General features: G+C 43.0%; 1 protein-coding gene across 9 annotated transcripts in view; it reads left to right on the top strand.

The window, feature by feature from the left end:
• The window catches only part of MLC1 (modulator of VRAC current 1), a 198,505-nt gene extending 186,011 nt beyond the window's left edge, over positions 1 to 12,494 (top strand). For 6 of the 9 annotated variants that reach the window (XR_012242840.1, XR_012242839.1, XR_012242835.1 and 3 more), the window contains 4 exons: positions 7,598 to 7,720; positions 9,676 to 9,843; positions 10,092 to 10,222; positions 11,864 to 12,494. Coding sequence is in view for 3 of the 9 variants with exons in the window: in XM_073619734.1 (XP_073475835.1) it covers positions 7,598 to 7,720; positions 9,676 to 9,843; positions 11,864 to 11,938 (366 nt within the window). In the remaining 6 variants the exon portion in view is untranslated. The remainder of the gene's footprint in view (positions 1 to 7,597; positions 7,721 to 9,675; positions 9,844 to 10,091; positions 10,223 to 11,863) is intronic. The other 3 variants (XM_073619736.1, XM_073619735.1, XM_073619734.1) reach the window with 2 other exon arrangements.
• The last annotated feature ends 1,211 nt before the right edge of the window (positions 12,495 to 13,705 follow it).

Here is a 13,705-nt window from a genome sequence, read left to right as displayed (position 1 = left end):
CCCTAGACAAAGTCACAGCGCCTTTCTTGGCACTACCACCCACAGGTATGCTGGACACTAGTTCCACAATTTTTCCTGCACACCTCATCCCTGCCAGCATCAGGAAGGACATCCAGGAGGGAAAGGATGTTAACCTTGCTTCCCTGCTCATCTTGGTCCACAATTTGGCCGAGAATAAGTCCTACACCTGGGGGGACGTGTCCGTGGGTCTGAAGACCAAAGAACCCAGGCTCAATTGCAAACTGTCGATCACCGAGTTTGTGATGGCCTTCCGCATGTTTAGGGATGCATTGTGCTCGGCCAACCCCAAATACGGAGGCTCTACGTTTTACTACTACCACCGCTCATTCACAGCCAGAGCCACAGTCAAACTCGCCCAGTTCCAAACCAGCACGAATTGGAGCATCCTGCACACCGAGTTGTTCTGCCGCCACTTTGCGGACCTGCGTACCCCGCTTTGTGCCATTTGCCAGTCCTCCACTCACACGGCTAACTGGTCCTCTATCACAGATGCCAGATGTTCCTTGACCTTCCCTTCTACCTCTAGTGCCGCTCAAGGCATGCCTGCCCCTATGCAACATAACATCCTCAGGTGGACAAGTTGGAAAGGCCTGTTTAGTTACTAGGCAAGACGCCTATCTGCAACAACTTCAACTATGGTACCTGCAGCTTCAACCAAAGCTGAGTGCTCCACATTTGTGTCAACTGTCATAGAGCTCATCCCAAGAGCACATGTACCCTCAAGCGTTCCAACTCATCCTGACTGAGTCGGGTGAACATACTATGGCTGGAGTTCTAACTTTCTTTTCACCCATCACCCACATACGCACTATTCCTGGTGCGCGTGTTTATCTCTGGATTCCACATGGGGCTCATCACCCTACCCCACACCACCCATGAGTGCAGGAACCTCCGCTCAGCTCCACTGATGATCAAGCTATTGACAATCTGTTGCAGACCGAGCTGGACCGGGGTCTCATTATCAGCCCCTTCGCTGAGTCACCATTTGAGACATGGAGAGTTATCCCTATTGGCTTGTCAAGGGCAAATGCTCAAATAAACTACGTTTGGTGTATGACTTGTCCACGCCTCATTCCTCCCATATCCCCAGTCTTAACTCACTGAATCCTTCCGAAGAGTTCTCTCTCAAATATGCGTCCGTTGACTTAGCTATACAGTCCATCATTAGCTTAAGCACGGACGCAAGGCTGTCCAAGGCATATATTTCAGATGCTTTTAAGCTCTTACCCATTGAACCTTCCTTGTGGCAGTGGCACAGCATCATATGGAGAGATTCATACTACTTTGCTACCAAGCTAACCTTCGGCTTTTTCTTGTTAAAAAAAAAAAACTAACCTTCGGCTTAAAGAGCAGTCCATGGCTCTTTGATGCATTCGCTCAGTTCCTCACCTGGATCCTAACTCACTGGGTGCAGTGCCAGAAAGTCATCCATTACCTGGATGAATTCCTGCTGATCAAATGGCCCGATGAGCCCCCTTCAGATTTAGACAAATTAAGGGTAGTGTTTGGCAACCTCAATGTGGCCATAGTGGAACATAAACTGTAAGGCCCCGCGCAGTCCATCACCTTCCTAGGAATCACCCTTGATACCTGCTTGATGCAGGCCAGCCTACCCCCTGACAAGCTGTCCCGGATTAGGGCGGTCATTCACGCCTTTACCACCTCACAAAGTTGCACCAAGAGACAGCTGCCATCCCTGTTAGGCATGCTGAACTTTGCTATGAGGATTGTCCCACAGGTGTGTTCCTTCATTTATCACCTCCTGGTCATCCTTTCCCACGCACAGGACCCCGATCAAACCACCAGGCTAGACCAGGCAGCTTCTGCAGATCTAGCAATGTGGGACAACTTTCTTGAGAACTGGAACGGTGTATCCATGTTCATCCCAGCATCTTCAGCCTCCTCACCTCATATAGTAACAGATGCAGCAGCCTCTACAGGCTTCGCTGCCATTTTTGGCACCCATTGGTTTGCAGGTCCATGGCCACAGGAAATCCTCCTGGTCCCTGGGTTCAGCCAGATGTCCTCATTGTTTGAATTTTACCCTATCATCGAGGCAGCTCAGGTCTGGGGACACCCCTGGGCAGGGCAGACTATTGTCCTCTCCACTGACAACTTAGCCACGGCTGAGATTGTCAACAAAGGCAGGTCCAAGTCCCTGGCCATTATGTCCTTCCTATGTATACTGGTGCAGATATCCCTTCACTACAATTTCAATGTGCACTGTACTTACATACCTGGCAAGTGCAATCTCGCAGCAGACACACTGTCCCGCCTCAATTTTCCTTTGTATTTCTTACAGAGACCCTGAGCCGGCCCAACCTCATTTCCTATCCCACCTTAGTCGCAGCTAACGATGGGCTAAGAGACCGCCTTCACAACGCTATGTTGCTCATAAACTGGTCACTGTCGCCCAACACGCTGAAGGCCTATTGCACCACCTGGAACGCCTATGGTAAATTCCTAGCCACATGCTCTGGGACGGGCACAGGTCCCATCAAGCACGTCCTGGCCTTCGTGTCTTACTGTCACACTCATCTGAGCCTGTCCCACAACACTGTCAGCCTGTACCTAGCTGGCATCCAGCATTTCCTCTCCCTACAAGCCCTTGGGAAACCCTCATTGTTTGTGACCCATGCAGGCAAAGCCTTGCTGCTTGACATCCAGAAACATCAGACCATAGCCAGTAGCAAACAGTCTGGCACCGGAGTCGACATCAAATTCTTCCAGACCCACACGTAATGGTGTCCAGTAGCGGTTCTGGACCAGTTGTTATCACACCTGCCAAGCCAGTCTAGCTCCAGCCCATTGTTACAAGTTCATCAGACATGTTCGCATCCTCCTGGCTAATTTAGGCCTCAACCCTAACAAGTTTTCCGGGCACTCCTTCCCTTTTTGGCGTACCGACCAGATAACCAGGGCACATCTCAGGTCTATGTTATGTTGTGACAAGTTCAAATATAAACAGTAAAAATCTCTCCTGCGCTGTGCGGAGGGCCTGGGTAAAAGTGGTAGTACTTTCGTGGTGGTACTGTATAGTTGATAATGCACACCCCACTGCCTCGACCAACTGGGGGAAGTCCAAAGTACTAAACAAGAAAAAGAAATGGAAGGCGCGTGGCCTGATGCATATATCCTTAAAAAAAGTTAATTTAAAACAAAGTAATATATATAAAAATCACATTACTTGATTGAACGATAATGTAATGGTTCCCATAACATAACATAAAAAGTTGGGTGATCAGCTAACACATTTCAAGGATTTCTCCTCTTCCTCAGAGCCTTATGGAACCAGGTCTGGTCTGCATATTAAAATGTAGAGGACTGGATTTTAGGGGAAGAAACTCTTTCACTATTGGAATAATCCTTCTTCATCACAGCACTCTGGCTGGCACTCTGGGATTTGGCAGGTCACAGGTTGCTGTGGCAGTCTGTTTTGGAATGCATCACCCCGCCCACATCTTTTGTAAGATGAGGGCATGCGTTCCAGCAGCCGGAAGAAGAGCTCTCGCGATGCGGCTGACAGGGCACACTGTCACTGTGTGTTGCCGCTTATCTCTGCCCCTCTGAGCACTCTTATTGTGAACATTAGTGCCGCAATAATCCTCCAAACGCGTTAGCCGATCACCCATCTTTTTATCCCATGTTATGGGCACCATTAGATTATCGTTCAATCAAGTGATGTGATTTTATTCCAGCAACACGTGTGAATACGTAGTATTTTTATATATATTACTTTGTTTTAAATAAACTTTCTTTTAAGGATACTGTATATGCATCAAGCCACACGCCTTCCATTTCTTTTTCTTGTTATGTTATGTTGTGAGTCTTGTGGTGTCTTTATGTGGTTTCACGTCTATCTTGGTTGGAGGGCTCCGACCATAAATTATAAGGCAAGTACACACTTACCTCCACTGTGCAGTAAGTTTTGCACAAAGTGGCCCTGATAATCGTCTTCTGAGGTCCCCCGGCGGCGCTGGTAGCTCCTCCCTGCAACAGGTGTCCACACTGGAGATACACTCTCCTTGGTGGACACCATGCGGGCACACTCCCGAGTCCTGCTTTTGCGTGCATTCACACAGAAAGCGGGACTCGGCCAGCTCCCCGGCACCCACGTCATTGGATTTGATTGGAAGCAGCAGGAGCCAATGGCTGCGCTGCTATCAATCTATCCAATCAAGGGCTGAGACAACGGGCAGAGAGAAAAAGCACGTCCCCGCTGAGGGAACAAACGGGCTCAGGTGAGTAAAACGGGGGGCTGGGGGGCTGGACAGTGTCAGAGGTTTATTCACCTTAATGCAGAGGATGCATTAAGGTGAAAAAACACGAGGGTTTACAACCCCTTTAAGCAGCCCACTCACCTGTGCTCCTTGTCGGTTCCAGTGCACGATACCATCCCTCCCATCCCCTTTATAGGGCACTTCCTTCACATCCCTCTTCTACAATCGACCATTACTTATCTTGGGTATGCCCCCTTTTTGTCGTACCGACCAGCTGACCAGGGCTATGTTATGTTGTGAGTCTTGTGGCATCTCACATATATTTCGGTTGGAGGGCTCCGACCATAAATATACAAAGGGAACGGAAAGTATTCAGACCCCCTTAACTTTTTCACTCTTTGTTATATTGCAGCCATTTGCTAAAATCATTTAAGTTCTTTTTTTTTTCCTCATTAATGTACACACAGCACCCCATATTGACAGAAAAAACACAGAATTGTTGACATTTTTGCAGATTTATTAAAAAAGAAAAAACTGAAATATCACATGGTCCTAAGTATTCAGACCCTTTGCTGTGACACTCATATATTTAACTCAGGTGCTGTCCATTTCTTCTGATCATCCTTGAGATGGTTCTACACCTTCATTTGAGTCCAACTGTGTTTGATTATACTGATTGGACTTGATTAGGAAAGCCACACACCTGTCTATATAAGACCTTACAGCTCACAGTGCATGTCAGAGCAAATGAGAATCATGAGGTCAAAGGAACTGCCTGAAGAGCTCAGACAGAATTGTGGCAAGGCACAGATCTGACCAAGGTTACAAAAAAATTTCTGCTGCACTTAAGGTTCCTAAGAGCACAGTGGCCTCCATAATCCTTAAATGGAAGACGTTTGGGACGACCAGAACCCTTACTGACCTATCTGGGGAGAAGAGCCTTGGTGAGAGAGGTAAAGAAGAACCCAAAGATGACTGTGGCTGAGCTCCAGAGATGCAGTCGGGAGATGGGAGAAAGTTGTAGAAAGTCAACCATCACTGCAGCCCTCTACCAGTTGGGGCTTTATGGCAGAGTGGCCCCACGGAAGCCTCTCCTCAGTGCAAGACACATGAAAGCCCGCATGGAGTTTGCTAAGAAACACCTGAAGGACTTCAAGATGGTGAGAAATAAGATTCTTTGGTCTGATGAGACCAAGATAGAACTTTTTGGCCTTAATTCTAAGCGGTATGTGTGGAGAAAACCAGGCACTGCTCATCACCTTTCCAATACAGTCCAACAAGACAGTGACCCTAAGCACACAGCTAAAATAACGAAGGAGTGGCTTCACAACAACTCCGTGACTGTTCTTGAATGGCCCAGCCAGAGCCCTGACTTAAACCCAATTGAGCATCTCTGGAGAGACCTAAAAATGGCTGTCCACCAACGTTTACCATCCAACCTGACAGACTGGAGAGGATCTGCAAGGAGGAATGGCAGAGGATCCCCAAATCCAGGTGTGAAAAACTTGTTGCAGCTTTCCCAAAAAGACTCATGGCTGTATTAGATCAAAAGGGTGCTTCTACTAAATACTGAGCAAAGGGTCTGAATACTTAGGACCATATGATATTTCAGTTTTTTCTTTTTTAATAAATCTGCAAAAATGTCAACAATTCTGTGTTTTTCTGTCAATATGGGGTGCTGTGTGTACATTAATGAGGAAAAAAATGAACTTAAATGATTTTAGCAAATGGCTGCAATATAACAAAGAGTGAAAAATTTAAGGGGGTCTGAATACTTTCCGTCCCCACTGTATATTAACAAAAGTCTCTGCTCTAACTCATCCCAAAGATGTTCTATTGGGTTGAGGTCAGGACACTGTGCAGACCAGTCTAGTTCCTCCACCCCAACCTCGCTCATCCATGTCTTTATGGACCTTGCTTTGTGCACTGGTACACAGTCATGTTGGAACAGGAAGAGACCATCCCCAAACTGTTCGCACAAAGTTGGGAGCATGAAATTGTCCAAAATGTCTTGGTATGCCGATGCCTTAAGAGTTCCCTTCACTGGAACTAAGGGGCCAAGTCCAACCCCTGAAAAACAATCCCGCACCATAATCCCCCCTCCATCAGGTGATTTGGACCAGTGCACAAAGCAAGGTCCATAAAGACATGGATGAACGAGTTTGATTGGCCTGCACCTTAACCCGATAGAACACCCTTGGGATGAATTTGAGTGGAGACTGCGAGCCAGGCCTTCTCATCCAACATCAGTGCCTGACTTCACAAATTAACTTTTGGAAGAATGGTCAAACATTCCCAAAGACACATTCCTTAACCCTGTGGAAAGCCTTTCCATAAGAATTGAAGCTGGTATAGCTGCAAAGGGTTGGCCAATTCAATATTGAACCCTACGGACTAATACTGGGATGCCATTAAAGTTCATGAGCGTGTAAAGGAAGAAGTCCCATTGCTTTTGGTAATATAGTGTATATAAATATTTATATATTTTTAAGTTAATGTAAAGTAGCCCTGAACCTTTTCTTCTGGAGTCCCCCGCCAGTGCTCTTGGCTCCTTCTCTTGTGTCTGCCACCATAGCAAGCTGCTTGCTGTGGGAGAAGATGCACGGGCTCTCTCCCGAGCTGGGCTATTTGCATCCATAGACACAAACAGCGTGGCTCAGCCCTGCCTCCCCCTCCTTCCTCATAGGATTTGATTGACATCAGCAGGAACTAATGGCTCCTGCCTCTGTGTGCTGTGAGGAGAGGAACACAGAAAAACGCTGCTGCAGATGAGCACAGTGCTGGATTGAGATAGGACTCAGGTAAGTATAAGAGCCGGTGAGGAGGCTATATAACTACTGGGACATTTTTTACCTTAATGCAGGGAATGCATTAAGGTAAAAAATGTCCTGGCTTTTGTACCAATTAAAATACAGCAAATGCTTTGCCTAATTGTAAAGCCTGGTACACACTATTTGTTTTTTTTCGTTCAACCGGCCAACTGTCAGCTCTGGTCGGAGCCGCTGTACTAACCATGCGGGGTTAGTTCAGCGATCTCCCGTGCTGAGCTATTGTGTTCTGACAGGGGGGCGGCCCCCCCCGCCAGAACCCTCCGATCAGAGCTCCCTGCCATTGGATGGTTTTCCAGCATGCTCATCCAACAGAAGTCAGGCAAACGGCCGGCTTGCGTCAGACAGACCGACATACACAGGCTGAATGTCGGACATTTTTTTTTTTAACCGGCCGTTGTCTCCCAACATTCGGCCCATGTGTATGCAGCTTCACAATGATTTAAGTTGATCGTTAATATTTTCTGTTTTTTGACCGTCCATTTTTTTTTTTAGAAGGCTTTGCTTAACTTATATTTTTTTCCCTAGGTTGAAGTTCTGATCGCTACTAGCAGTATTACAGCTCCATTATTATTTACAACTTCATCTTACTTGTCTATCTATGTCATACAGACAATCGTCATTTTTAAAACCTATCCACCTGATGTAACGGTAAGCTTTCCCCCTTGGGGAGGGGAATAATTAATATAGTCTTTCATTTGGAGTGATTAGCTTGTGAATTTTACAGTTTTCTTAGCTTTACCAACAATGATGCATTCATGCCTTAATGGATATAAACATAATGGGTTGTTTAAATAGACCCTTGCACTACATAGTTGTTAGCAGATCTAAAGGAGAATGTGCTCACACTGTAGAATCAGACTGTAACGGTTGTGGTGAGTGTTATGCCGTGTACACACGATTGGATTTTCCGACGGGAAATGTTGGATGTGAGTTTGTTGGTGGTAAGTCTGACCGTGTGTATGCTCCATCGGACGTTTGTTGTTGGACTTTCCGCCAACAAGTGTTGGCTAGCATGCTCTCAAATTTTCCGGCAACAAATGTGTGTTGTCAGACTTTCCGATCGTGTGTACACAAGTCCGTTGGACAAAAGTTCAAAGTATAAACACGCATGCTCGGAATCAAGGACAAGCCGGAAGCGCTCGGTCTTGTAAAACTAGCGTTCGTAATGGAGATATCACGTACGACACTACGTACGTAATTGTTGGCCAACATATGTGTGACCTTGTGTATGCAAGACAAGTTGGAGCCAACACTCTTCGAACAAAATTCCACTTTTTTTGTCAGAAAGTCCGATCGTGTGTACAAGGCTTTAGTGTTATTCTCCAGGTGTCATTTGTAGAGCCCAGAGGATTTCAGAACATTAAAAGCATAGTGCTGAAATACAGTTTACTTAGATGTGTCTTCACCTAATTCTACAAGGCTACTTTTAATCATCTTGGCAGTTGACATGGATTTTCAAATATTATGATATATCATCACATTTCATTGTAGTAAGCAGAAGGTATACTATTTTTATACTACTATAAACAAAAACAGTATTAATAATACATGTGAAGCATATTAATGTCCAAACGCCGGCTCAGTTTCCACACCCCCAATGACCCCAATGATGCTTTAAATCTTCTTCCTCTTTGTCTTTTCTCTGACCCTGGATGGTCCTCTGATGATGCATGGAGCTGTGCTACGTACCGCCATCAGCATCACTCGCTGCTTCAATACATTATAATTAAAGGGCTCATTTCTGAAACCCCATTAAGGGAGGAAGGGTCATGACACCCTTTCATTCATAGTGTTCCCTCAGTCTTCTGGGTTGAATGATGCTGGGCATCATTCATTCCATAAGAGAGAGGGTTTGTTGTGGCGGAATTAAAATACTAAGATTAATCTTCCAGATTAAAGATGTATATTGCAGCCTGAGTTGCTTCATTTTTTTACCTTGCCTGGAAGTCCATTTGAATAGGAAAAAAAAAGGAGTAAAGCACCAATATAGCCTTACAATATATGTATATGCACTTATTTCAGAATTGTTAGGAAGTATACATTACAGTACTTGCACAACTATTTGGTACTGCAGCAGGACTTTGATAGCTGCATTGATCTGTCATTAAGACAACTAGTTGTCTGCAAAAGGGGAATACATGCTGCTACATGAACAAATACAGCTTCTCTTATAGCAGTGTCAATGCATCTCCTTTTTTGGGATTTACCTTCCCTCTGCTTTCAACCCTTCCCACTAGCTGAAAGTAATTTGGCTGAGATAAACTTGGCAAGATTGTGGGTTGTAGTTTAGGAATGCAATATAATACAAATGATGAAACAAATTAATTTGCTTAAAGGTTGAGAAGCTATCCTTGCTTATGCTGTCACTTTTTTTGTTTGTTTTGTTTTTTGTTTTTTTTAGTAATCCAATTGCATTCTAGGCATAGGCTATAATTATATCTGGATCTTCTGTTAGTCACTTTATGTTACTTTAAAAGCATGCATATCAGAGAACCAACTGACACGTCTAAATTATAACTGACACATACCGCTAGTTGACAATCAACCTATCATCTCTCACCATAGAGCAACTCAGACTCACCTGTAGATCTTTTTCTCTTCAGCACTTCTATGAAGTGTTGCTCTTACTCCTGATGCTGATCCTGTTGGTTCAAGCTGTGCTCACAAATATCACGGTCATACAGTGCGTCCATTATAAATCACAAATGAGAATGCTGGATTCAACCTGGAATGTATCATATGTGGATAAGTCTGATCAAAGAAATAATGAAGTAAGTGCCATTTAAATACCATCCACAGTTTAACAAAAGCAATGAACTTTTAGTTGCTAAAGCAATGGTCTTAAACTCCACACTATGATTTTTAATAGGCATGTTATTAGTTCCATATCTTGCGATGCAACTAGTTTTTTTCTTGTCTTTAGTCAGCTTAAAACTCCCCTTTTTAGTTGTGGCTGTGATGACAGATGGCTTCAGTGCCATTACAGCGCCATTACAGCCTGTGTTTTGTTAATGGTCAGGTGTATACAGGGGAAGAGGCGGTAGGACTGGTGTCAGTGAGGAGCGGCAGTACAGCGGAAGCTGTACACATACAAAACTAAAAAAAGTGTTTGCTTATTGATGAAAAGGAAAAAGCCCAGATACGATAAAGGTAAGTAGTTATTACGATATGTACATATATTAAAATCTTGGTTCAGCTATAAATCATACCTCAACTTTTTTAAAAAGGAACATATTCTGTACATTTAACTCATATGTAGAATTTATGGTTTCCTACATGTCTTCTCATACATAGTGAACAGACGGCATCATTTCCCCTCAGATTTTATCGTCAGGGGTGTAACTTGCAAATTCACAGCATCCGTTTAAGTGGATCTTTTTTCCACAACTAAAACGTAATTAAACGTTGTACTGCTCTGTTTGAACCTGCCATTGTCTGGATGCAGCATGGCTATAAATAAGGTAAACTTTTTAAGTTCTCTCTTTTCTACAAAAGAAGAAGATAGTGAAGTCAAGAAGGTGGAGGAAGTGGCTGTGCTGCTAATTTAGATATTTAGATATATAGCAGTCAAACATGGATTATCTGTAAGGTATCCTTGGCAAGAGGTGGGTAGCTTTCCACCTCTTTTAAGTTTTATTGCATACTTCTTTACACCTCCCCTTGAGAGGCCACTCACCACTATAAATTGGCAACCATAAAAAGCTGACTTTAAGTTGCAGCAGGACCATAATACAGAATCCTACAGGTTAGGAACAAGCCAGAGCTTCAGGTCAGGTCCAAGCAGAAGCCTCCTTATGTTACACAGGTGTTGCAACGCTAGGGAGACTGCTAGTCTAGCTGCTTATTGTTGTGTTTAAATAACAGGTGGATGAAAGGAAGGGCTGATGGTAATGCTTATCAGCTGATATTGTCCTTGGTCAATGGCTTTAGTTTGTGTTATATACTTAATTGATGTATCTCTTTTCTGCTGTCTGGCAGTGTGCCTATATGTCACTGATAAAGGCCCTGGCAATGCATATCCCTAATACCATATACTATTATTAACATCTCTGGTAATATATATCTCTGGTTGTACACAGTGATGTCTGTGTCTGATACAATTGTGCAAGGAATGTCCTCTGTTAACATTTTTGTTTCTCTCCTAATGATACTGGTGTACAATTTTTTTCGCTTCGGGCCAGAAAGCCATGATGCGTTGGAAGAGGGGAGTTGGAGGTTGGGTATAAGTGAAGGATATAAATGATTGTATGAAATACAGTCTATTAGAGCAGTGGTCTCCAAACTGTGGCCCTTTGCTTGTGTTTATCTGGCCCTTTAGGCACTATGCCACCAACTGACACCAATGACGGGGCACCATTTTCCCTACTGACACCATCAATGGGACACTATTCTTCTCATAGATATCAACAATGGGGCATTATTCCTCCCATTAAAACCAATGATGGGGCACTGATGCCAGGGCATTTTCTACTCCCACTGCCTATAGTCCGGCCCCCCTAGCCTGAAGGATAGTAACCTGGTCCTTTGATTAGAAAGTTTGAAGATCCCTGTATTAGAATATAAAAAAAATTAAAGACAAGGTGGAATTGCTTACAACCCATCAGGATATGTGATGTAAAAGGTTTTTAGAGCTAAGAAATGTATGTATCCCTGTGCTACTGTTCCTGGAGTATGTAAAGAGAAGAGTTGACAGGAAAGATGATACCATATGGCTCTGTAGTTAAACATTTTTTTTTTCAGGTTATTCCATTTTTGGGATTTTACTTTCCATGTACTTCTTTTTCCTTGCAGGTTTCCAACAACACCCAGAGAAACTTTGATAAAGAAAAAGCTTGGAAAGCTGTCATGGTACAAATGACCCAGTAGTACCGATTATCTAGAGAAATACCAACAAAAGTGCAACAAATTCTCAACATTCATCTGTTACCCAGGGAATGGGACATAAATAAAACCTTTCTATAAAAAGTTATCTGCCTTAATCATTGCAGTAAGTTCTTCAGCCCCCATGTACCTTCCTTTGCTATTTATAAACTGATAGAGTAGGATCCCTTGTTATGCAAAACAATTACCCTGGAGCAAAATCCTAAAGCAGGACATTTTTGTACTTAAAGTATAACTAAAGGCAAAACTTTTTTTTCGTTTTGGATTGAGTAGAGATAGATTAGAACTGTGCCCCTGTTAAGGAGATTCACCCTCTCTATTTGTCCTGCTTTATAAATTCTGAACTTTGAATGGCTGTAAGGGAGAGAAGACTGCAAATAAACAGGTAAAACATATGTAGCAGGATTTGTTTCATCTCTGTGTATCACTTGAGGCCAGTCATTTCAGTGGGTATATGTAAGGGTTTACAACCACTTTAAGCCTTTGCAACTACTTTATACCATGGTTTATATGTCAAAACAGACCTGCTGGTATTGGTGTGAATGGCAGTTTCAGCCTGGGCTCCCGCCAGGGCACACCCCCCTAGCGGGAGCCCAGGCTTATGCCGCCATTCACTCCAATACCAGCAAGTCTGCATTGATGTGCTGCTTTATGGGACATATCTTTTGTCTCATAGTTGCTTGGAGCTGCGGTAAGTTCCTTCCCTGGCCTGCATTTACAGTGGTGGACACAGGATTGTTTGCCCTTGTAGCCTGAGCGCCACACATTTCTCATTACCAGTTCACAATGGGTTATATGTCACTACCTTCAGGTGATTGAACGTTGCTGGGACTATCCCTAGTGTATCCATATACTATTAAATCACCACTCTGCACTTTCCTTAAAATCCAAAATGATGCATAACACTCACTAAAATGCTAAATAAATGTGAATATTGTGTCAATAATCCCCACTAGACTGCTGTATTCATAAAACCACTGAAATTTACAAAAAAAATAGCTTATCCTGACATTAACCCCTAATACAGCACTCAATAGATATTCGCAACCGTTCAGCGAAAATCAAACTTTTAGTGTAACAAAAAAGATAAAAAGTTTTAACAGTGCTCATTGTGAAAGACAAAACTTCAAAGTTGATTTTAGTCTTCTTAAAAAAGCATTGTAATATCAACAACGCTCTTCCATATATTAGACATGTGCACTGCTGAAAAATTTGTTCATTTTCATTTTCGTTTCATTCGTTTTTTGTTTTTTTTTTCAAATTTGTAAATTCGAAAATTCAAAAAATTCATAAATTCTAAAGTTCGTAAATTCGAAAATTTGATAATTCGAAAATTGAATAATTCAAAACTTTGATAATTCGAAAATTCGATAATTCAGAAAATTGGAAAATTCGTAAATTCAAAAATTCGTAAATTTGGAAATTCAGAATTCGTAAATTGGAAAATACGATAATTCATAAATTAGAAAATTTGTAAATTTCAAAATTTCATAATTCGTAAATTAGAAAATTTGAAAAAATCGTAAATTCGAAAAATTCATAAATTTGAAAATTCAGAATTCGTAAATTCGATAATTCGGAAATTCGAAAATTCGCCATGGCAAACTGAGCCAGAATTGGGAGCAAGTACCTGTCAAAACCAGGTACCCGCTCTCCTCCAAAAGATGCCAAATGTGGCAGCAGAGGGGGGGGGGGGGCAGACAAGCGGAGCTTCCCTTTTTGGGTGGATCTCCGTTTTAAACATATATAGTC

The sequence above is a fragment of the Aquarana catesbeiana genome, linkage group LG03, assembly GCF_042186555.1.
Source record: "Aquarana catesbeiana isolate 2022-GZ linkage group LG03, ASM4218655v1, whole genome shotgun sequence".
In the NCBI taxonomy this organism is placed as follows: domain Eukaryota; kingdom Metazoa; phylum Chordata; class Amphibia; order Anura; family Ranidae; genus Aquarana; species Aquarana catesbeiana.
Note: the sequence above shows the minus strand (reverse complement) of the source record. Positions and strands in the feature narration are given on the sequence as shown.